The sequence below is a fragment of the Rhea americana genome, unplaced genomic scaffold (genome assembly GCF_003343005.1).
Source record: "Rhea americana isolate MKP2758 unplaced genomic scaffold, rheAme1 scaffold_17, whole genome shotgun sequence".
In the NCBI taxonomy this organism is placed as follows: Eukaryota; Metazoa; Chordata; class Aves; order Rheiformes; family Rheidae; genus Rhea; species Rhea americana.
In genome coordinates, this window is record NW_028185816.1 from 5,968,337 (window position 1) to 5,994,805 (window position 26,469).

Consider the following 26,469-nt stretch of genomic DNA (forward strand, 5'->3'; position numbering starts at 1 on the left):
AAATGAAGAAGTCACCTACCAGTACAAGTCTAATCAAAACATTCACAGTATATACAATCAATTCTCAGCATTTTATAGCCCAGCTCAAGCATGAACCAATCTCTGATCATCACTGCAAACACAACTGACTTCTGCCTTTGCTTTGCTGCAACTGTTTTGCTGCAAACATTCATCTGGTCTGAACTGCCACAGCTCCACTAAAAATTTACCCTAATTTCCCCATCTCTACTGATGTCAGCAGAACTGCAACAGTTTGCATGAGGTACGGAGCTAYGCTTATAATTCTTAGGAAAGATAATCTTGGCAATACTAGGAACAATGCAGGGGCTTAATGGATAACGTAAGAGCAGTAAGAGCTCTTTCTGCTCACAACGGTTAAGACAGATGTGTAACGTCACCATTTCTGGCATGAAGCGCTCTCTCTTTCAATGCTGGAACACGTAATGGGAACAATTTGCTACTGGGGTCACTATAGTGTAGAGATAACGATGCTGACCCAGCAGGAAGACACAGTAATATTTCTTCCCCCCTACTGGTAAGCTTCTAGGTGAGACCCTGCTACAATTAATAGCCAACAACATATCACTGTGCTTTTGTTTAATCCATGTTTAAAACTAGAGAAAGGAGGGTTTATTTTTTAAGAAGGTAAATAGAAGGTAAATCAGACCTTTCCACCCCTATTTCTCTCTCTCTCTCTCTCTCTCTCTCTCTACCTCTAAACACAAATGCATCCCTGCCACCAAATCTGGAGCAAGAGCATCAAAAAAAAACCTTGATTCTAGCAGCTCCTAAAATTACTGTACTGGAGACTGAATGCAAGTACAAATTGGAAAGACGGTGAACTACTTAAATCCAGACAGTGAACTAAACGAGTTTTGTTTTCGGTATCGGAAGTGATCAGCCTACACTTAGCAAACAACAAAAGATATCAAGCAAATTAACAAGCAGAGTCTTATATACAGAATACCCAATTACCGCCAGAGCAATTCAGAAGCGCGCCATTCGGCAGCGGGAGAGCGGCTGCCGGCGAGCAGGCAGCCTCCCCAGCCCCTCCACGCAAACGGGAACCTCACAGCCTCAGCGGGCTTCTCACCGCCGCTGCGAGGGCGTGCGGAGAGCTCTTCCTCTAATGGCAATGATTGTAATCTTTCCACATATAAGTTACTAACATAAGAACTGACAGTTGCAAGGCTGAATTTCTTTGGAACCATAATTATTTATGACAGTTTATTACAACAGCTCCAAAACATATGGTTACCTTATTAGAAATTAAAATTCATTTTCATATAAATCTCAGCATGACATTACACCAGAAAAACTAAAGTAACTCCAGGGGATGGCAAATAATTTCACTTATACTGTTCTAAGGTTTGGCAGTTCCAGTATGAATTTAAACTACTTGTAAATATAAAAGCAGTTTTGATAATGCAAATAATCCATCTAGAGGCAAACAGGGCATAAACATTATTTTCTTACAGGCTTCTGAATCTACTTAGTAAAGAATTTTGACGTATTTTGTTTGAAAACTTTCTGTCCACTAGCAAATCCACCTTCTCTGCCTTTCATATATGTAACTATTTGGGCGGTGYGGGGGGTGGGGAGGACATTTTTAATTTTTCCTCTTCCACTAGCAAGTTGCATACAAGCAGCCTGACGTCTCATTTAAAAAGCCATAAACTCACAAATGGAGGAGCTGATTGATTAAGTGTCTACCTTTTGATTATATTAGACATTGCATGAATTCAAATTCATCTTTTATAAGGTCATCATTTAAAATAAAATGTCTTTTTCTATGAAAACAGTAGACATAAAAAATGTATTATTTGAATACTACCACCATGAGAAGGGACTTTCAGTAGTAAACAGAATTACATAAATCAGTAGAAGCCTTAAATTGGCACTGTCAAGTAACTGAAGTCTTAAACTAGATTGGTAAGTGTTTTCTTTTAAAGAGCATGTAAACTTTAAAATAAACTGGTATCAAGCTACATGTTTAGGAGACTGGGGGGGTTGCTTTCCCGCCCCCTCCCCCCCCAAAAAAAGAAAAGTCTCCCTGAGAAGACTTCAGTCTGACTGAAACAGCACCATTGAGACAGCCTTTGAGGCAGGAATGGTGACCTTCACTGTAACATTTTCAGATTTTCTCCTATTCGCTATGGTTTCAACATACACAAAAGTTCAGTGCACTTGCAATCATTCACTATCAACAACTGTCAACGATTTTCTTAACCTTAGGTAAATCCATTAGGATATTCAGTGTATATAGTTACGCACACATACGCATCTAGGCAGCACAGAAAATACACGTTCATTATGGTTTACTGTGTTACACGCTGAATGCTGCAAATACTGACATCCTGTGTGGAAGGTTTTTGTGGAGATGACAAACAGAAGGACCAATATTAAAGGCTGATCCAGAAGCCAAGTTAACAGACACCATGCAAAACTACAGCCATACATCTCAACAACACAGAAGGTTCATGCAGCACTACATAACGTTAACGCCACCTCCCAAGAGCCAACACAGCAAAATTAGAACAGTTGCAGGGGAAACACCACGCAAGGGAACAAGATTCAACAGTAGACTAATTATTTTCTACAGCAAAAAATGTATCAGCTGCGGGAGCTCAGTGGATTGCTCTCTGACTTTGTGGGCTGTATGCAGAACTGTGTTTACCGCTTATTCTGCTTAAGCTGCTTGTAAGAATCAATAGGAGTTTTGTATAGTAAACACCATAGTTACATATAGGATGCATTTAGTCRAAGGTTTAAATACTTGAGCTAAATTTTATGAAACAYTCATCTTCAGAACCATATCAAAAGCCACCTTGTATGGTAAGAGACTTTCTTGTTGCTGTATGTTTGTAACAGGAGTGTTTCATTTCTGCATTTCACTAAAGCATGCTGATAGCGACAGTCTTTGCATTTGGAACTAAATCATTAAATGTGTCAATTTTCCTGACCTCTGKGAGGATTTCTTCCAAATTCTCCAAMAAAAATTTCTATATGGTTTTCAGAAAACAAACACCTTCTCATCAAACCAAAACCCACGTAAATAKCTTTGAATATTTCAACATATTTATGTATCCGCCTATCTGTAAAGAATTTCATGATTACATCCAATATAATCCAAATGAAAAGAAAAAGAAAGCATTAAAAGAGCCTGGAACACGTTTAAAAATTACAAGGAAATTAAATGTGATTTTAGTTTCAAAATAACTAGCAGCAAAATCCTGAGGTTCAAGGCTTATTCACTCCCAGGTTCAGAGTYTGACTGCCTATCTGTGTAAGTCAACCAGCTCAGCAGTGTTATCTTGCTACTTCACAGGTAACAATATTCCTCTRCAAACTTCAGAAAATCTCCTACTTAACAAAACCAAATGCTGAGATGATGATTAACTTGTAGAGCTCAAAATCAACAAGCATAAAAAAAAATAGTACTTGAATTTTATTGTTAAGTACATGAGATACAAAGCTTCATCTAATTTGTCCTCACAGGCCTGGGCCCGAGAGCAGTCTGTGCCGCATGCTTCGGTTCAAGCTTAGGAGCAAATGAGCACTCATTTTTCTCCATCCCCAAAGCCTTCATGCTTATCTCATATACTAGTTTGAACCCTAACAGGATTAGTCTCAGGTCTGGGATTAAAGGCAGCACTGATGAGCGTAGCAGGATTACGCAGACCTGGTCTCGGCTGTGCATGAAACTATCAGGACACCACATCTAAATTTCCTGAATCCTAGTAAAATGTTTCAACTCTAAAACATCCTAGAAGTCAAAAGAAGCAAAAAATACATATATTTTGTGACATTCGGATAGAAACTATTATAGGCAAAGTATTGCTTTAAAATAAAAAAAAGCCTATAATGACTAAAAGAGAAAACAAAACCATTCTGTAGGTACTGTAAGATCCTATGAATTTTAGGAAATTCTCTTCTGTACCACTTCTAATAACTTATAAATTACTAGTAACTGACTTGAGTGAAGAGAATGATYCAATGCTCAAAACATGCAGAAACAAAGAATTCAAATAACAAATGTTATTGTGTAATTGTGATCATATTTTAACAGAATGGATTCACCAAAAGAAAGCAATAATCCCAGAAACTGAGCTTGAACTTCACAGGAGATACTCTAAGAAATGTTACTAAATACACATTTAACAATTTTTACCGTGAATTAATAATTTCTTATGCATATTTTTCTACACAAAAATATAAATAAATCAAACCTCGTCAGTGTTTTAAAAAGCATGAATACACAGAAAGGAATAAATATGGTAGACTGTCCTTTGTAYCCCAACCCCGTTAGCTCAGGACTGCAAATTTCTTGAATGCAGCAGTTGTGGAGGAACGAAATATAAAAGACAAGTTTAATTCTGCAAAATGCAGTTCTCCCATTTTGGTGGCACTATAACGCAGAATACGAAGGGGTCTTCCATAATTTAGGTWGCTACGAGTTTTAGGAAAATTAGCTGCTTACAGTCTCATGCTGACTTTCAATGTCCTCAAGCAATTGTGTTGTCTTGAACACAGCTACTTGCAGAGAAAGTCAATCCTCAGTACAACTAAGTGTGACCCAATCTAGTCTTGACTAGTTACATTTTACAAACCGGACTGTAGAACTTCACACGATAAATTATGAAAGATTTAGAAGCTTCAGGAAAACTTTCTATTTTCACTCACAGATGTAATTCTAGGACAATAAAATAAATTCAGACACTCATTCAGACACTGAGGGCCTGCTGACTCTAAAGCCTTTTACTTAACTATAAAAATGAAATACAGCCTTCGCCGATGCTACRGCAAACTTTTGACACAGGCAGACTCTGGCTTTGCTGGGGGGGGAGCTCGTACCACTGAGCAGCTTTGTGCTGGCTCTGCACTAAGCCCCAGAAAGCTGGCCTGGATCAGCGTTGGAAAGCCTGAAGAGAGAACTTTATACCATTCAGTTTCCGGCTTCTTGAATGGAGCTTCACAAGGTGCCATCAGTGAGTTTCCATCCTTGTGGCTTAAAGAGCGCTGCTACAACCTGGACAGAAATTATCAACTTCTTYCATACCTTCTTCTGAAAAAAATTCAGACAGGATGGGGGACTTTGCTGTTGTTGTTGTTGTTGCTATGGCCTGGAGTGAAAACAAAGAGCCTGGAGTTCACAGTGCCAATTCATCTTACCTGTGCCATCCCATAATCCAAGCTAGATTTAACTGACGTTATGATTAACATTATAATTGCTGAAATTAACATACATAATAAGAATAAATAAAAATAAAATACCCATTTCACTTGCTAGAAGATACATCCAAAAGTGTGTGGTAGCTTGATAAACTGTGAACATACACAGGAAATATTGCCAACCAACTGTAATACATTTAGACTCCTTAACAAAATTATACGGTATTACCTACACAAATTCAGTTTCTATGCCTATAATTCTGGGCCATAATTTGAAAAGTTTTATGATTCAAGTGGATAGGGAGAGTTCTTCCCGTACAACAGTGACACGCTCCTAAATACAAAAAGTCATCGAGTTAAAGAGGGGGTGAGTTCAGGCACAAGACGCCAGCTGGACTTGGAAGATTTCCCATAAATTCTCGAATTTAGATTCGCCCATTAAAAAATAGGAAAGAATGCAGGAGAGAAAGATGATTCCTTTTGAAACACTTCTGCATGCAATGAGCCACAAGGGAACGATCATCTTAATAGGAAGCAAAGGTCAAGAATGTGTTTAAATCCCTATGGTATCTAATTTTTATTTACCCCTAATCTTACGATTATGATCTTATGTACAGAATAACAATAAGCAAGGAAGAGGCCATAATATAACATGCGCTCAAGTTTGGAGAACTATCAGTTTTCAGGATTAAGTATTTAGTAAATGATTCACTGCACAGCCAGGTAAATGGTCCAAAAGGTAGTAAAGGCTTTAAAAACAAGAATGAAATTTTTGTCTTACCTCTAAAGTTGTCTTTTTTCAGAGACTATTCAATTAAATCCATCTCATCATCTCTTTTTACACCTCTTTCCTACTTTCTAGTTTCAGAAATATTCTCTAGGAGATGGCAAATCAGAGATTAAACCAAGTCCGTGCTCAAATACGTAAAGTTTGTATATATCCTACTTCTGTAAGTGTACTTTATTGTTATGCTGAACCACAGGCAGTACAAGACTAGTTAACTTACTCTTAAGAGAAAACAAATTTACAYGGAAAATAAGCATTACATTATTCTCTGGGGAGTCAGCCAATAATTGTTGGAAATATCAGACAGATTGGATTGATGGAGTTACTGATATAAATTATACAACAGAGAACAGAAACTTTATCAACTAAGGATGCTCCTGGGATGTTTTGTTGCCACTCAGTTAAGCAAACTGAAAAAGATTCCCTTGATGAAGATTGCAAGAATCATTTTATTCATCTTTATGCCACCTCCCCCAATGCCGTGAGTCCTGGAAAATCATTATACCTCCTCCTTATACTACAAAACAAGCAGAAGGTTTTTGGAAAAGCACTTAGACTTTGGGTAGCATTTCTAGACTTATGTGACATTTATGAAATGMGGAATAATTTCATAACAACAAATTAAGATCAAATGTTTGGAGTACAGAAAGTTAAAGAAGTGACTGAATCCAGTTCATTCTGAATGATCAGGACAAAAATGGGGAAGCGTTTTCATAAAGATTAAGGAATTTAGTTCATTAATTCTGCAGGCCGAGCTAATAGCATTAAGATGACCTCAGAGATTAGGTCATATAAGAAAACTAACTTTGCTGCCTGAATTAATTTCAYCAACATATATTCCTCACAGAGCTTATCTTGCCATTATTAACCTATGAAACTTGGCCAGTGAAGGGGGGAACTCACCAAAAACCAGTACCAGGTATTCTCAACAGTAAATTTGTCCTCAGAAATTTTGCCCTCTTCTTTAGGGGCAAACAGACTATCCTGAGATATTCCACCCTAACCATTGGCTAACAGGCCAATAACTATCTGTCACAGAAGTTCTGTTTATTTTCCTGCAAAAYACCTTTCTTTTTGTCATCTGTTCCTAAAAGACCAACTCAAATTCACACATCTTGCTTATATTCTTTAAATCAGAACACGGAGGGAAGATATCCTATAGAGCATGCATCATCCACATTCAGTAAAATAGTGAAAAAGCACCCTGCAAAATAGCAATCAAATGGAATTATCAACCTTCTGTGCCCACATTAATTAATGGAAAGGTTTTTCTACATTAAATTCTTTATCACAGGAATATGCAGGGTGACACTAGTTAACCAGAAGGTAAAAATAATACTCCTGTGCAGCATGAAAAGGTATCTTTTCATATGTTACTGTATGCTTTTTACTAGATGTTTTCTTGTAGGGTAGGTAGTCCCATATGAAGGGTAGAAGGTCAATACTAATTTTCTTGTTTGATGCACTTTTTCCCCACTCCAAATTAAATGTAGGTCCAGATTCATCCTAAATATTAYGTTCCATAAAGTCAAGAGTACTATAATTCCCTCTCCAAGGTCAGTGAGAAGAGACATGCATTTACCTTAACTGGGAGATTCATCCCACTTGAGATCTAAACAGCTTTCACAGTGAATCCAAGCCCAGCAGCAATTAGATCATAATCACGTTTGCACCAATATAACAACTTTTCTGGCAGAAAAGGGCTGTTAATATTTCAAGCTAGAAGCGGTAAAGAAACAAGAACTGAAATGTGGAGGGAAAAAGTAGTTCTGCTTTTGCTCTTCACTTTGAAATATATAGCTGAAACTCACCRAGTTCTTCACAGAAGAGATGGTCATTTGCTTCTTAGCATCTAGCAAATTAGGATAACCATGCTAGCAACAARTCTAACTTTCAACTGATTTGACCTGAGTTTTCTAATTTCATATTTGAGCTTCAGACTCTCCATTTGCTGTCTCCACCTTCCACTTTCCTGTCTCTTACTCTGCATTATGAGGACTGTCCTATACATGTTTGTAGAGTGGTCAAAGACYGTGGAGCTTTCTCGCTTTGAAGAGAAGTGAGGAATATAAAATATCTGCTGTACACGTCAAAAACCTGAAAGCAGCAGCACTGACACAGGCTCAAATGAATTTCCCATTATAGTCCTGGTTTTGCCACTGAACTACTCTAACCRACTACCATGCACATGGCTCTCAGCCCTCACACATCACATGCTGAAAATTCACACCTTCAACTTGAATGTTTGCATCTTACAGATACTGGACTCTCTGGCTGTTCCCAGAATTTACCTGTGCATATGTGACAGAGGCTAGGCTTAACACTTGTGCCTAGCTATTCCCATATGCAGGAAAAGATGTTAAAGCTCAACATTACTAATAAATAGAAATATCTCTATAAATCTTTCTGCAAATGATAAATGCTATATGCCGCAGATGTACAACACAGATAGGCAAGTGTCCAAAAAACTTTTCTGTTTTTAAATGAAATACATTGCTTTACTCAAACACTGAGAATTTTCAGTTATCTCTTTCATTCAATGCAAGTTCCATTTGTTTGTTCATCTGTTTCAAAACCAGTCTTCTCTAAATACATACATTATTCCAAAAAAAAGTACTCATATAGTGAGTAGTTATCCTACACATATATTTTAACATGATGAGCTGCTATCTACTTGACAAACAGCCGAGAATGAATTCATTCTCAGAATTATTTTTATTTATTGAACAAATCTGTTGATGCCAATTCTCTGACAGACTAGAAATTTCATTTTTTTTCCATTGTAACACAAATGTGAATGTAGAATGCTAAAAGAAAAGGCATAAATACATGTGAAAACAAAGCAATACAGACTCGAGTTCTTTAGAGATCTTACAGTATCAAAATAGTGCCATAAAGYCCAACCACACAACAGGATAAGACTGTACCAATAAGAGAGAACAGAAACAACCCTAAAAACCTAGCAAAGGTAAACTAATACTAAACATTAAAATTCACATACACAAGTATTTCAAATGTGCTGGAAGAGATGAGRAATCTGCAAAGCTCCAAGTTAATGATCCAAAACATTTTGAACTAAGGTGCCRCTTAGCAGCATGTGTCACGCATATGAAATAGTTTAACTTCACTGTTTCAAAGAAAAGAGTAATCTTATGTGCCATTTAAGTTTAAAGGCTTAGGAACGACAAAGATGCATTCAAAACTATAGCTGAGACTTCTATATTTTCTGTGCTTCTACAGGTCTGTGCTTCAGTCTGCTCAGGTGTTTTGCTTATTTAATTCTTRCACAGTACATATGGAAACCCACAACTCTGCAAAGAAAACCTTACRCTTATGCCAAAACCTGCCAAATTCTGTCTTCAGATGCATGCCTATGTCTTGATTTAAATCACAGTTTCAACATGCGTTTCAGATGTTATACAGACCACTGGGAAATGGTTCTGTTTAGTAGATTAAACACACAGATGAGAGAAATGAGACTGGAGAGCCAAAGGTAGCGTTGCAGAAAGCTGTCCCATGGTGGTGAGCAGTGAAGGGTGGGGACGGGGCAGGAGTCACCTCCTGGCCAGTCAGTTCATCAGTCTGTACCTCACCTCTCCAAACAGCTTTCCCTTCTCTAAGCGATCGCCCAGAAACTACTCTCCATCTAGCAATTTCATAACTTACTAACATTTAGAAATTCTCCTCCTCTCTCCTTTATCTATCCCATGTTCTCAGGCAGAGAAAACAAGCTATATTTGTTCTGTTGCCTCATATTTCATCCAGTGACAGAAGCCAGGGCCTTGATTTGCCCTTCAAAAATTCAATACAACACAGACCAAAGATGTTGTAATTTCAACTAATTTGTTCAAAAAGCCCCCTTTCCCTTCCCTCCTCCACTATTGTTAATGTTCTGCCAACATCTTCAAAATRTTTAAGCTAAGATGTTTAAGTTTCTGCCATAGAGAGAAAAAAGAGAATCTGCAACAACATTAATAAAACACTAAAACCTGATGAAAGTAGTTTTCAGAATGGGATCCTATTTTTACTTTAAAATATCAGAAAAAAAAATCAAATACTGGATTCTGTATCACACCTGATAAAGAGCCTTATTGATGTCTTGATTTCTGAGTAGTCCTTGCAATACAAACAAGTTTCTCAATAAACAGCACCTCTGCTGCCTGCCTTTAGAACAGAAGTGTAAACTGTTTTCCTGGTTCCTTAGAGTTTGTATGTAGAAGGCTTAATTTTTGTTGGCAGACTGATGAAATGTCGTAAGATTTGTAATTAATTTATTGAATAACTTTATAAAATGATATTTAAAGTAATCCTATTCACTTATAAGGTGAATCCCCATGAAAACAGGATCATTTAAGCCAGTTCATGTATGTCTGTTTTTCATTCTTTCATCTTGCCTTCATATTCTTCCAGTATATTTTAACAGCTTGTCAAAAATGTCATCTCCCTTCCATCAACACTGCTAGGAAGAGGCAGCTGGGCAAATGGTTTTATAAAGTACTGCAAAAATGTCCTATGATGGCCAAAAGATTAAATATTACAACCTGATAAATAAGGGCATTAAACAACCTCACAAAGCAAAGGCAGGAAGGAACRCGTTATTCATCAATTTAGTTTTTAATTTGTCAGTCACAGTTACCAGTAAGAGCAAGCTATAGAAAACAGGGTAGCACAGGGAGAGGGAGAGCATAAGAAAGCCATCGTGCATTCTTTCCTGTGATGAAGTAATACATCTTCAGAAGTACCTCAGCTACGCTCGTCTCTGAAATATGTCTCTTCTGTGTAATAGGAAGACCATTTCAGAAAAGTACCTGGCCCACAGAAGCACTTCACCAAGTACTGCAGATCACCATTTCTATGGCCAGCCTCCATAAACCTTCACACTTAGCTTTCTAACAAATGCTACCGGAATTCCCGCTTCATAAGTTAATACATGCTATAAAGACATTCTCTAAAAAACATCTTACAAGGTATGTACTTCTGTCTGAAAAGTGGTATTTTGGAAGTTGTAACGACAGCACGGCCATGGCACGCTGAGGCAAGAGCGCGACAGCAAAGCGTGCCCATAGAAAGGTAATCTGAACAGTCCGGCAGCATTTCTGCCTTTCTAGTAATCTCAAATGTGAAATTTTCAAGGAAAAGGGGCCCTTACGATATACACCATCTTGAAAACTGAACTTAGCAATGCAATTCATTCTCCAATCATTATTTAACACTGCACTTCTGAGTAGGTTGTTAAGGGGACAGGTCTTTGACCGTTTTGTTTACCTTCACAATACGCAGAGTCCCCTTGGACAGACAGATAACCATTCTTGCATTCACAAGTAGCTTTTGTGTTCCAGTTCTTGCATTCTGAATTTTCACCACATATATGCCCCTCTGCGCAGAAGTTATGTCCTGAAATACAAGCAACATGCAACCAGGTATTAAAACATGTTTATTCCAGACATTCAGAATATAGAATTTATATTGATTGTATTACTCTTCAGATAACCTTTGCCTTACTACTTTCCAGAAATTCTCCCTCTATCCAACCTAGTACACATAAGAGTTTTCAGATTCCTCTATCAAGCCATTCTTAGTAATGTCATTTTGTTAAAAAAAGGTATTTGTATGACTGTTTTTAGTCAACCAAAACGCTTTCTGATTACTCAAAGCAGGAAGCCATGCCAATACATTAATCTTCCACTGAACCTACCCAAAATGTCACCTCAGCATGATACCAAGAAACCAACCTACACCAAAAAGTGTAGTGTTTTTAAAAACCCTTCACAATTCTCTAATTATGCACAATCAAGCATGTGGTTTAGAAGAATCTAGGCAAAAATGAGAAGTTGCATTAGAACACAAAACTACACTGATAATCAAGACAACTTCGTATACTGCTTTATCATTGTAACTTGAAAACCGGATTGTTTCTATAATCTAAAATTAACCTCAAAAATATGCAACGTTTTGTAACGGAGAAATTTTATTAATCTCTCATTTTCCCTTGGCACATTCTCAGTAGTTTATTTGTGAAATAACATTATATGGGATATAGGTAATTTCTAAAAACATGATGAATTTCCTGCTTCCTTCTACAAAGGCACAACTGACTGAAGTTCTTTTTTTTCTTGATTTTCAACACTTCTCAAGCATGTCTCAAAATCTCTCTGAAGTCCAAAGGTAAAAGTAATTGCAACCTTATACTTCTTAAGGTACTCCACCAGAAGTACTGTAAGAGAGGACAGTACYTCATAGAATTTGATATTTTTAATTGATGGCTTTTTTGATTTTTTTTTCCTATTAATACCAGGAGTCAATTTCTACTGGCTTAAGATATACAAATAAATTTGATAAATTTGATTTTGGTCATTCTTAGTCTTTCTCAGTTTTTCTCCTTCTCTGGAAGGAGGGAGGTGGGCTTTTTTGTTCTTTTATCATTTTTTGATGACTTAAAAATTTACAAGCATGACTTTGAACTACACATACCAGAAACATAGGCAAAACATCAGCAACATGCATTCCAATTTGCACTTCTATGAATATACACGTACAGCTTTTGTCAATTTACTCATAAAGGAGCAAAGTAAAAGTTCTAGTTCACTGATTCTAAAACTTTCTAAAATCACTTAAAGACAGCTAAGAAAAAGACARTTTGGGCTTGTAAGGTGTAAATGTCAAGCTCAGATCATGCTCTTGTTCATACTCTTTGCTTTGATATTTAGGGAACTTCTGGAAAGATCAGCTCACATTAAATGTAATTTTCACTTAAGGAAATTTTCAGATTGGGGCGGGGGGAAGGGGAGAAGTTTTTTTTTTTTTTTTTTTTAAACACACATTTCAGTCATCTATTAGTTTAGAACTTCAATTTTGTCATTTTAGTACACTCCAGCCTTCCAAGTCTGACTAGGAAGGCTAACCTAGTATTTGGTTGCAAATCATCAAATATATGTATGCATATAAAAACATACATATAAAACACTTAATGGCAAGGTAAATAATTACTCAGTGTCAATGTCCAACTCTATCCTTAAACTTACTATACTATACTTACACAACCAAGGTATCTTCCTTGTGCTCAGTTAGCTTGCTCTTTCACTGTAATTCAACTCCCCCCGCATCCCTCAAAAAAAGCAATCCATATCTTTGGGCCTTTTTTTTTTTTTTTTTGTCTCCTGTAATGAAAACTGCAGATACTCTTTCTAGTCTTCATTCATTTCATAGTCTGGTAAAAACCACTGAAGTATTCCAAATACAGCCTCATCAAGCCTGGGTACATTTTACACTGGTAAAAAGGGTGCAGTTCCACTGCCTGTAGCCATTTATGTTATCACAGGTCTTTGACTTTTCATTTCTGCCTTTACAATTGTAATTGAAACTGAACACTGGAACCCATCTCCCCAAACTTATCCATTCAGCATCTAATTTATACTCTCTGAGTAGGATTAATGTTTGTTAGCCTTCTGAATAATACGCAAGAGATGAAGAATTTTACATTTTGTCACTGCTTTCCCTAAGACTATGACACCCTATTTCCTGCTACTTTACAATGATAATTCTTCTTTAAAYCCATTTATAGTGTTATATTTGATTATTATTGTTAGCTACTACTATTAAGAGCCTCAGTAACAATTAGTATGCTAGGCTAGGTACTACACAAACACCATATGGGAAAATGTTTTAATTTAGTGTGAATTGTTACTAGTGTCTTTGGATTTGTTAYGTCTCTCACTCTTCCAAACTTGCATGAAGTATTTCATCTTTCTCAGTATCTTTTAGTTAGAATAATCCTTAAAAAAAAATTTACGCACCAAAAAAAACCTTTTATTCTAGATTGTTTTTATCTCTGTAACTGTGCATTTTATCACGTATCTACTGTTTACAAAATGGTATTTTTCTTCTATATGTGATTGGATTGGGAGACTCCGGCTGATAAGCTCGCATTAAATTTAACAGTGGCAAAAGGGATGACTTCTCAGAGTTCCAGCACAAGTCCTGAATCCTAGATTGCCTACCCAGCCCTAGCAACACTTTCTCCAAAGCACAAGCCCTTGATTAGTTTTCCCCATCACAGCATAGTTCTATGAATTCTGTGGTGATCTGCCGTATATGAAATTCATAAATAGATACAATGACCATCTATCCATTCTATCTATCCATCCTAACCATCCATTTTGTTCCACTAACGCTGCTGCCTTTATTTTTTTTTTTTTTTTTTAACTCTGCAAAAATCCATATTGCTTTTGACGCCTTATTATCAATTCTATTTGAGATGAACCATCTTCATTCAGARTAAGACTTTTTCAAGGCTGAAGTCTGTGAAAAGAGCACAGAAGAACAAAGTAATATGCCAGTAATGCTTCAGTTTTGTAATTTAACTCTGTGTAATTAGAGGCTCTAAAGAACTTTTTATTGTTCTCATCTCATTAGGAATACAAATTGTTAAAACACCTACCACATCTGTAGGTTGCCTTGGCATTCATTATCATAAAAGACTTGCAAAATACTGTTTCCTACCTTTTAAGACCATTGACTAAGAGTGACTCAATCTCAATTTCCCACAGCATTTCAGAAAACTTGTTCAATACCTACATAAATGGAATGTGGCAAGCCATTTCTGTTAAGAGCATGCACGTTGCTTCAACACTGTATGTTACCAAGCTTTTGCAAAACAAAGGTAACTTAGCGTTAGCCAGCAGAAAACCCAAACATGACRGTATTGAAGAGTAAGGGCTCATTGTGCCTCTATCAGAGCAGGCACACCATGGATCAGAGGTTCTTGTAAGAGTTTTTCTTGTTCAGTGAAGAAGCACATTTAGCATTTCAAAAGAGCTAAGAGGAGCATACCTAGGAAGTATTGCTCTTGACTCTCTCAGACTCATTCCTCCCAGCTGTGACTTTGGATGCAAAGAAATAATAAAGTGCTATCTACTTTATCTTAGTTCATGTTTGCCTTAAGTGCTATCCCAGCTCTTCAGGCAAATAAAGACCACCTGGTATTTGGACAGTAATGTGAAGAAATAAGCTACCTATGCTCTTCTCACCTTTAACAGTCTCAACTCAACATCAAACTTCGGCATATATTTTAATTCACTCCTGTTCAGAAAAACAGTCAGGAACACGCACAGGGCCTACCAACAGGGAATACGCTTTCATTTTTGACTAAGCAGGGGGGACCTAGGCACTGACTTAAATGTCAACCTATGCACGGCCAATCTATTCACAGGAGCAATTATTTATCCTCAAGACAGCAGAATGGAAAAGAAYGCAGACATCTGATTTTTATCAGTTCTTTGCTATGAAATGGATTACAAGTTCCTTTAAAATACCTAAGCACACAGTAAAAAGACTTGCTGATACTGCAGTGTGATGTGAGAATCCCAGYTACAGGTGGTAGCTAGCAGAGGGCACAAATTCCTATTGCCCAGGTGAAAACAACTGAATTACTGAGACTTCAGAATATTCAGCAAAGTCTTATCTAAGACAGTCAGCTCCCCTCTAAATACAAGAAAAGGCTTTAAATAGAATCATCACGTCCCAGCAAGCCAGCAATTGGAGAGGATTTGACAGAAGCACACGAAATCTTAAATAGTTCTGATAATCTAAACTAATTTCAGGCCAACACAGATGACAAGGCAAGTGAGCTTGAATTAAAATTACAGATAAACACGCTCAGAACAGATGTCAGAAACTATTTCCCCCACACATACACAGGCAATCAYAAATGTGCACAACAGTCCTTCAAAGTCATTCAAGACATTCAAGATACAATTACATAGTACCATGAGGGGAATTAAATATTGAAGAGCGCGTTCAGATTTTTGATGAGCCTGATGACCTCTGTTCCTTCCTCAAACATTTCTGATAACATTATTCTCCTCCTTATCGAGGCTGCTGAAATGTTTGCTTCATTTTTTTTCTTAAGAGTGTATTTGTATCTTCCTCCTTCTACTTCTGATATTTGATTGCACAATGACCATTAATAAATGTGGTAGGACAGTTATGAAAAGGTTCAGATTTCATGCTACCAGACCTAAAAATATCACTTCTGTAGCATCAAGAGCTGCACTTAGAGGACTTGGAGGTCTCAAGTAGGTTATCTGAAATTAAACATGTATTCCATTTTTGGCCACTAAAGCACTATTCTTAGTTTTACAAACTTCTCTACACCTTCAGGCCTGCTTCCCAGAATCTCCTTTTCTGGAGTAACACATAAACMTGCTTTGCACTGTAATCGAGTTATTTAAACACCTAATGTGTTTGCTAATTGAGCTTAATTACTGGTTGAAGGATGCAAGAACTCATCCAAGACTATGGGTGCAATCAATATATTCTATATCACTTCAGCTTCACATGGTCAGCAGTGATGTGTCCCCATCTTTCTGGGTGTCTGGTAACGTCTTTCTGTACTTCCTCCAATATCCCTAGTCATTCACTTCAGAAACTTTAAAACCTCTCTTCATTAGCCGTTCAACAATCCACATGTTCACTGTTTCACATGTCAGAGCCTTCTAAGAACAACACTGGTGATGTTTTCATTAATAGGATTAGCAATATTCAAAAGGTCCAAAGTAATTTCACCCTCAAAATCATTACAGTTATTGCAGTTCAGCCCCACATTTATTGCATAAATGTGTAGAGCAAATCTGCAGGACAACTCACAGGAAGAGTCATAAAATTTRCACTAGCAATTATGCCCTCTCATGATCTGAATCAGTTTTTAATGAGTCATGAGCAATGAAGCACTTTGCACAGCTTTTATATCTTCTGAGACCATGGTCCCAGAACTCACAGTTTGACATAAAACAGTAACTTTACAGATTCTTCCAAGCTGCTATGTGAATGAGGGCCTTATTACACGCTGTTTATTTGTATGCATTAGAATAATGGTACTGCAAAGCCTAACAAGCTTATAAAGAAAAGTACTTTGAAGATAATAGAGTACTTCTAAATCCTAAATACTACTATAACTATGTGTAGGAAGTAACTAATTCATATTTACCAACCTCCAAATGAAAAAAATAGTGAAAATTTACACCTTGAAATAATTCGTACATCATAGCAATGCACAAGGRACATTTGATTTCTGAAAAAGCAAAAACTTGGTTCCACAGCTACAGAGGGAGAAATGAAAAATGTCCTACTTGAAGAGCCTTCCCAAGCTGCTGTTGAAAGAATTGGGAACTCTCTTAAATCACAACAATGCAATATACCTAAGTATGGCAGAAGCCTCATTTTTGGTTTCAGCTACTGTTTTCTGTAGTAAAATGCACAYTCCAGCTCATCAGTGGGATTCTCCACCTCCTGCTCTCCAGTGTCAGTCAATCTAGTTCTATCAGCCAAACCATATTAAAGATAGCAAATAAAAAAGAAAGTAATAGCAAATAAAAATTACTTTCTGCAGAAAGCAAACAACTTGCACTCCTTCATTATCTGTAACATCTCTTTTAAGCAGCTAGGGTTGTTGAGTCTCTTCTTACATACCAAAATTGTGAGCATAGCAACATAAAAAAAATACTCTCTTGAAACTTTATTTGAATCACTCATTCCAAAGAGGGAAAAAAAAAATCACTCTTTCAAAAACATACACTGTCTCTGGCAAGGAGGAAAACAGTTAAAAGGAAGAATAAAACATTTTTATGACACTATATTTTGTATTAGATTTGCTCCTGGGCTATAAAAAAATGTATAGGCATGCTGAAGGGAAAATGAACAATTCACCAAAAAGTAGTAAAATACATATTTTATTACACAAAGACTCTGTGTAAAATTTTACAATTAACTAAAACTTTTGTAAGCCTAAAATAGAGCTTACTAATACTACATTATTCTGCTGAAAAGTATAAAGGAGACATTTATACTCAAGTACAACAAGTTAGTGCACTGTTGATGGAAGAACCGCAGGTGAAGGGCAAAACTAGATATATCCCAGGTARGTAAACTTTCAGATATATATATGGATCTGATAGAGACTCATTCTTGTGCTCAGATATGTAAGTTCACAAAACCTGTTATTTTAYACCAAAGTTCTTCCATACTCTACCTACTTCACTGCACGCCTTATACAATCATTCCACTGAAATCTAGAAACTACTAGTTTCTAGTAGTATGTTAGCTTTTGCTATATTATAAGCACATGTAGCAAGGCTGAGAAAGAAAAGGTATCATCTGCTGTTTGTACTTTTCTAACCATTTAGAAACAATAATGACCACCTAGGAGCCCACCAGCTGTGTGCATTACAGTGTTCAACCTCGTACTTTGCTGACTCACAATTTCAATCACCATAAACATCACAGATACTTTTTCTTCCCCTACACACCCTATTTTATTTTAGGCATTAACTTATTATTGTGGTAGGTATTACAGAGATCCCTGAAAAGGGTATGGTCTTATACCACAACATAATAAAATTTCCATACTTAACTCCATGTGCTGATCCCTCACATTCATCCTTTCATTAGGCAGAAATTCATCTGCTGCAGTTAGCATAGCACAAGCTGCAAACCTCCTATCCTTCCCCAATTTAACAAAGGTATTTTATAATTTTTACAGAATATGGAATTCAGTAGAAGTTTTTGTGTTTCAGAAACTACATATTAAAGAAAGGATACACTGATATAAAAATAAAASCTATCCATCATTAAGTATGTACTGATAAATGAGACTAACAATTCTATGCAAAGTTTAACGTTACCGCCTACTAGTAAAAGCTTATTAATCATCCTGTTAATAGTTACAGCTAAAGGCCAGTGCAAAGGACAGGTTGCYCAGAGAGRTGGTAGAGTCTMCTTCTCTGGAGATACTCAAAACCTGCCTGGACRCGATCCAAAGTCCTATCTGTGCCATCATACATAACATGTGACATGAAATGTGCACACCATGTGCAAACAATCCATGTGGGTTTCCAATAAATGCTCCAATCACTCAAGACTATGTTTACTACAGTATTTCTTCCTCAGAATTTTTTCTTGACAGTAAAAGCTGCGTAGAGTCTCTGCAAGAGGTCGCTCCTGCCGAACACGGGAAGTGCATCCTACATCCTATCCCACAAAATACATGCTGGTACAGGATGGGACCAGAAACCATAGTCTGCTTGTCATCTCAAGAGGCACCTCTTTGCATAATAARACCCACACAATATATCAAATTGTTTATAAACATCATTTTTTTTACACCAGTGTTTCTACAGATGATAACATTATATACTACCACTTGGGGTTCCGTGCAACTGACAGAAAATGTCAAGTGGTATATATTCTATTTAAAGAAATAAAAAGCAATTTAGGAGTGCTAACCTCAACCCAGCAGTTTAGAAAGTTGACAAAATTAATCACATCTAAATGTAAATTTGAAACAAAATTTACAAAGCAAAGATGAAACAGAGAAAGAAGGAAGTATTGTTTTAGCAGTCAGCTAATGCAGAACTGAAGTGAAAGTCTGATGCATTAACTTGAAAGCATTGGAAAAAAAAGCATTCATAGGAAGCAAAGGTACATTTCCTTCCATTGCTTTGAGAGACCACCACATAAGTATCCATAGTCATGGTATTTTATAAACAATAAAAACAGATGTAGGGTATATATCTAAAAAAAATACACATAATTAACAACAATATAGAAACGATTAATTATAGAGCTTATCTTTCATCAATTTTGAAGCTCTTAAATTTCTAATGCTTTTAAGTAATGAAGCTTATTTTTTTTCAGTACTGCACTACATCAAACTGGACCATCTGTTAAGCAGTATCATTAAGACACCCAGTCCTCCGAGAGAGAGAAAAGCAACATTTACTGCTTACTTAAATAGCTAGAGATGTTTCTAGAAACTGCTTTAAAAAATTGGAATGTATATCCTTAGTCCCTGATCCAGCAAGCAGTCTCAAACGTGTCGGCCCCTGAAACTGCGTACAAATGCTCGCAAGGTCAAGGCCTTAGTAAGCATTTAACTACACAAATATTTATTAATATTTATTGGCTAAGRGAGAGATTCAGAGTCCCTCCTTTGGCCTCTCCAACGACACATGGGAGAAATTTATGCACAGGCGAGCAGGTAGACCAGCAGCCCTCACAGCCATCTAAGCCTGGAAATGTCCTCTCGCTAGAAAATTTCTGAGGTACATACCTACATCTTAACATTATTACTGTACGTTTACAACAGGCAGCTCAAACGCCCTTTCCAAAGGGCCTGGCACCCTCCACATCCAGCGCAGTTCCGAGTTCAAGTGGCACAAAACATCTCTGTTTCAAATAACTCGTAATGAGGGGAATTCACAAGGACACCAGGTCCTGTACGCCCTCTCTCCCCGACCTCTTCCTTTCCTCCCTCCTCCTCTTTATAATCCAGAGTAAYTACAGCTTTGTATCTGATAATTCTTCTACCCAAAGGAATAGCACCAACTAGTTTATGTGAAGGCTAATTACAGACCCAGCTTTGTAGAGGTACCTATCATCTCATTAAACAGGAATCGCTCATTCCAGTGTATCCCCCAGTTATATCAGCGACATAYATTCCTTCCAGGCACGCATAGTCTCTGGCTTACCTTTGCAAACACTGCAGCACTGGTTCTCTGGAAGAACGTGGTCTTTTTCCGAGCAGTTCAATGGAGGACAAGTCTCTGTTACTTTTACTAAAACTCCATTCTGGAAATAAATAACATTTTTTTTAAAAAATGACATTAATGAAAATATGTGCAATGGCAAAGATCACACAATTTTCAATCTATAACTCTGGCAATCTTTAGTAACAACAGTAGTAAACTGACAGGCAGCAAGTTGAATTCATTCTTTACACTGTAACATCAAATCTAACGTTAATCTACTTGGACATTTCTACGCCCACAGTTGAAAGGGGAAAAACAGAAAAAGGAAAAAAAAAAACTGACACTTAGCTCAAAATTCTATAGTTCTCTTCCTTCCTGTAACCTGTTTAAGTATTTGAAGGAATTAAAGTATTTCACTCCAGGTTTTAGTTAAAGAATGTATTTCTGCTTTAAGTAAGTCCTAGTTTTACTCCTCTTACAGTAATTTCATATCCTACATACYGCACTGATATTTTATTTAACACAAGTAAATATAGCAGAGAGAAGACCAATGTTTAAGTGTCATGTATTGTCCTGCTGTGTACAAATTACAGGCATCTGCTCTTTAAAAGTACTGATAAACTGATTTCAAGAAACTAGGTCCTTCARTGGTATAACGGTGCAGAAATCCAGTCCTGAGGTATCCAAACAAGAAATTGCTGTGTAAAATGCATGTCTAGGTAAAGACACTTGCATGATTTTGATTTATTCTAGATTTAAAACGAATAAGGCTGTGTAAGGGAAGTCCAACTGCTGGTGTAGAAATTTCTAAAATAATAAACATAAGGCTATTTGGGGAGATTTTGCATCATCATTTTACTCCATCTTCTTCCCAGTCCAGGAAATCAGCTCAAATTCTGACCCAGCATATCTCCAGATTAACAGTTGTCCTGCTTAATTCTAAACACATGTGCCAAAATAGCCTCCTATTTTCCCTCCTCCTCCCACCTTCCACATACCTTCGTTTACTTCATCAGCGTCCTTTCTTCTAGGGGTATGTTATCACTGCAAACCAGCAGCGGAAGAAGATACCAACAACCAGTCTTTTGCTCAGTAGGAGTCACAACAACTATCCCACAGGACTGTCCACACTTAAGCGATCCCATTTTCTTAGAGGCCAAAGGACTGGAAAACTCCACTAAGGAGGCAGGTGGCCTGCTACATTGCCAACACACCTTCTTAATACAAATTATGCCCTCACTCTTCCCAAAATGTTTTTCATGATGCCTCAGATGCCAAAATGAAAAAATGGTGTGAGAATTTCCACTTTCTTAAAATAAATAAAACAATGATATTTTCTAGCCATCCTGATTGCACAGAAAAGTCTAAAATGTGACTCAAATGCATCTGGGGCTAAAACAGCAGAGTAGAACTAAATATCTATATAGATTCTTTTTATACATATATCTAAAATATATATTATATATATRGCTATGTATATATCTAGTGTATGTATGTTTGCATGGGTGTCTATCTAATACTTACAAGACAGTGCCACGCTGCGCTGAAAGTCTACCTCAGGTGCCAGAATCAGTAGAGATAATATTAGTATAACTCTTTGCTGGCAATTAGCCTCACCAGAGTGCCAKTCTGATTCAGCTTTGCTGCTTCAGGCTCCAGAATTAGCTCTCCCAGCTCTCCTATACAGCTCCACCTGCAGAAATGCCCGCTGAATGCACCAATGACGCACAAGGCGTGGGGCAGCTAGCAGCACTTGTAATTGAAAAGTAAATTTAGCAGACATAGGGAATGCAAAACTGACCATTTTACAATCACTTCTGGTGGCTGCCATTGAGATTGCAACCTAGAGGTTAAGCGTGGCCAAGCCATTTCACTTCCCAGCTGTACTTTATTGGCAAGTTCTACTAGTTGTTGCCATGAAAAATAAATAATGAAAAAACTCACAGGCATCAGTTTTTTGTTCTTCTTTTTTTTTAAAAAATGCTCCCTAGGGTRTCATACAGAATGCATCTTCTAAGCAAGTACCCACACAAACAGTGAAGTTAAATGGAGGTATTAGGTCTTCTTCTGACCTCACTTCCATAAGTGAAAGGGAGGAATCCCACAAGCTTKCCCATGCTACTGCAGCAGCAGAAGTGATGCAAGAACCAGACACACAGAGCCATCATTTACTATCATGTTATCAAACTACCAGCTGGAAAAGCACTGGCTATAATTCATTGCTTAGTCAAGCTCACACAAGACAGTTGCAGCAGAAAGGGTACAGTATATCACTGTACCGATGAAAAGTCTTGACTGACAATAAATCTGGTCAAATAGATGGCAAGAAATCAAGAAGTTGTTTGAAAGGCAAATCAGTGGTCAGGATGAGTCAAAAAGCAAAAAATTTCAAACCTCACGCCTTCTTTAATGAACCATAAGGAGATAAAAAGCACAAAATTAAGTGAGAGCTCTGTTAACTTTGTAAGATTTTACCTGCCTCAAGTTTCATATTTTCTGCAGAACTTGAGACTTGGGAAAACAAGTCAAGCCTATATTCAGAAGTTATGTTTTAGAACAAGAAAAATGTTTCTCTGCTGAAACATTCTTTGGATTAATATCAATCTGATATAAACTAGCACAGATCCAATTATAAGAATCATCATCTTTAGATTTTTAGATTGTATCCACTGGGATAAGCAAGAATAGTTCATACTTTTCAAAACTATTGCTTCAGGCTGCCTTAGAAAAATTACTGCAACTTTTTATACTCAGTTCACATATGCCTTCACAGAATCTGGACAGAAATAAATGTCAAAAAAAATATTTTCTTCTGGAATAAATAGGTCAGCTTCAACTGTGATATACAATCTACAAAGCATTGGATCTGGAATCAAACTTTTACAACTATAAAATTGAATTTCTTGGAATTACAAAGTTAAATATATAAAAGAATCGACTCTAAACCTAATCAGTGACAACCTGAACCACAAGTTCAAGACAGTTCATCTTCAGAAGGTTAACTTGAGAAAAGAACAGCAAGATTTCAAATGGAATTATTTTGTTTCATTTTAGGGTTGTTTTTCCTTGTTTTAGATACTACTGACTAACCTTCCAGCAGAAAGGTCCAAATAACATCCCAAACTACCATTCCCAGCACCATATTATTCCTTAATTTTATGAAAAACKAAGTCCAATTTCTTGCAAGTCAATGGAGCCTTGTCTGTCTTTCTAGCATTTGTACGGYACTCGTTGACTGCCCACTCCCAGCACTACTGAAAAGGAGCTTCTTATGTATCCTTTGCTGGCAAACATATCGTCCAGAGTGGGCACCATTACCTAAGTAACTACTTATTTTAACGCAGAAGGGTGCAGTTTTCTAACCCACAGGCACGCCTCCATTTTCTGGGAAGCACCGGTGCACTCATGTTATCTCTGTAGATTAATATAGAGACTGTTTGTGGGCAGGACTCCAGCTGGGAACAAGCAAACAACTGTCCACCAGTAGCATAAAAGTCTGGATTAGTTTTCAGAAATAAAATTCTCCACATAGCCTGACAAAGAAAAACTTTGATCTATCCAAATCCATCAGTATTATTTTTGTTAGGTGGAATAAATACAAGTTAAAAGCCCTCTTAAGCTTGGATCAGTACCTACACAAGCATAAAATAATTGCATCTTCACATAATAATGCAAATGTAAAATTTCAATTGCATCTTCTTGACATTACCCCACCTACAAATATATCCTTCTTTACTTTATCCACCTACAAATACATCCTTTTTTACAGACAGAAAAATTATTCCCAAAGATATTTCCCCTCAGGTTTTTAAAGTCAACTTTATCAACACTAATAAATTGACAGTTGACATGTACCCTCTACAGTATGTCCTTCATGGACCAACAGCTTTTCAAACTTGATGTCTGTTTTTCAAGTCCGGAAAAACCAAAACACATTAAATTTGTGACAGTTGTTTCACTGGCATAAAGCTCTTTCTTTAGTGGTACCACAAATGTCGCAAAAAGAGAAGCAGTGTCCTATATACTATTCACTATAGTAAATGAACAGTGGCTAGCCTCCATTGATACCTTGCCTAGTAAAGGCAGCAAATAAGCAGGTGTTTCACTTAAGGCTTCAAGAGAGTCAAACTTAAAACACAGTTTTAAGCACTTGCTGTCTATGGATGTGTTCTCATGTAGAAGCAGAGGTAGACACTTGTTTAAAAATACTTTCCCAAGTCAGAACGACAAGCTTTGCCAGTTAGGTTAATGTCTTCTTGAAATACAGCTATGGAAATACTCTTTCGCTGGTACAGACTCATTTCTTTCATGGTATCTCATTAACATGCTGTTTCAAAGATGTAAAGAATTGCCATTATTTACATCTTCACTAAGATGCGAATAATACAATTTGTGACATGACTGTAATTAGCATTGCTGTATCAATTTCCTTCAAAAGTGAGTAAAATAAGTATTATATATACTTTAATACAAATATATCACACTACACTTTCATACAATATAAAAATATTTCATTATTATTTCAGTCATTTCTAACATGAGAAATAGCTGATGGGCAATATTTGGTTTTAATCTCTCTGAATATATTATCAGATTCATAATGATGAAGAAATTATAGTGCAGGAGAATTCCACAAGCAACATTCAGATCACCTTTTAAGCTTTCGCTTTAATGTGAAAATCCTCTTCTCTCCTGATTTCACATAGGCACCTCCCCTCCCAAATAAACATTGCAAGAGATGCTCTAAACGCAACAGGCACCTTAGTCTTCAAGGCAATGACCTTGCCCACGTATTTGTATATATGGTGYTGAGCATGCCTATACAACCGAATATACTAAACAGCAAAGTTATTTTGCACAATAAGCTGCTTTCACAACATCTGCAACTGGTTATTGTCCCTTTCCATTAGCAAACATAAAATTGCTACTCTGTACACTCAGTCACAAACGCAACAATAACCAGATCGCTGTGATCTTTTCCAAGTGTTTTTCATAATCGTTCTAGCTTACTGATCTGTCAATAACATTTGTAAGCCTGCCCTTTACCACCCTTCCCCCTCTACAAAATTCAGCAAGATGTAAAGCACAAAATACTTGAAAATTACATGCGAGAGCAAACGTGTTCAGAATAGCTGTGCCTTTCTGAAGTGGTAAGTCGTACTTAGAGCATGCACGTGCTCTGGTTACAGCACGCCTCAGCAGAGCAGTGGGCCTATCCTTCCTCTTCTAGAGCTCGTCTCGATTACGACCGGGCTCTGCCACACTTACCCACCCCGCACAGCACTCACGTATTCAGCAGCACTCCCTGTAACAAATGCTCCCATTTACCTACATCCTCCACATACCTATATCCATGCTCCTTTTACCTATACCCTAAATACTAAGTTGCCTAAGCACTATGAACATGACAGAATAAGACTCCAGCCCAGTCCTTCGCCATTTACCCCAATTACCACCATTAATACCATTACCGTTGTGATTAAACAATACTAGGGTAAAGCTAGAGTAACTCAAACAACTGAAGTTTCTTCAAATTTTAGCAGCTGTTGCTGTAATCGGAGACTGGCTTAAGATGCCGCCTCTTTCTAGAGCTCATGAAAGCAGTAGATAAGAGAAAACATCCCTCCAAGTCATTTCACTCATGTTTTTATTACCCTGAATGAGTCACTGTCCTGCCTTGTTTACATGTTTGTGGCTTTCCCTGACTTCAAGGTAACCTTTTCAAGACAAGGGACATCACATTTGCATGAAAGAAGCCTAAAGAAATATACTAACTTATCATTGTCACTTTTGAAGACTACACATTCATTTAAAATCAGGAAAAGTTTATGTGATAAAAACTTACTCGACATTCCCTGCAGCTCTTAGTTAAAACTCGTTGACCTTCTGCTAGCACTTTGCCTCCGTAGATACACTTGGCTGTAATTTGGCAACAGGAGGGGGAGGGGGAGGAAAGAGATAAAAATAAAAAATTAAAAAGAAAAAAAA

At 37.1% G+C, this 26,469-nt stretch overlaps 1 protein-coding gene across 3 annotated transcripts in view; it reads right to left on the reverse strand.

The window, feature by feature from the left end:
• Positions 1 to 26,469, reverse strand: part of NELL1 (neural EGFL like 1) — a 281,618-nt gene that overhangs the window by 189,526 nt on the left and 65,623 nt on the right. For all 3 annotated transcript variants that reach the window (XM_085300904.1, XM_085300903.1, XM_085300902.1), the window contains exons 9-11: positions 26,327 to 26,400; positions 20,482 to 20,581; positions 11,225 to 11,353 (exon numbers count right to left, since the gene is read on the reverse strand). In XM_085300904.1, the coding sequence (XP_085157030.1) occupies positions 11,225 to 11,353; positions 20,482 to 20,581; positions 26,327 to 26,400 (303 nt within the window). The remainder of the gene's footprint in view (positions 1 to 11,224; positions 11,354 to 20,481; positions 20,582 to 26,326; positions 26,401 to 26,469) is intronic.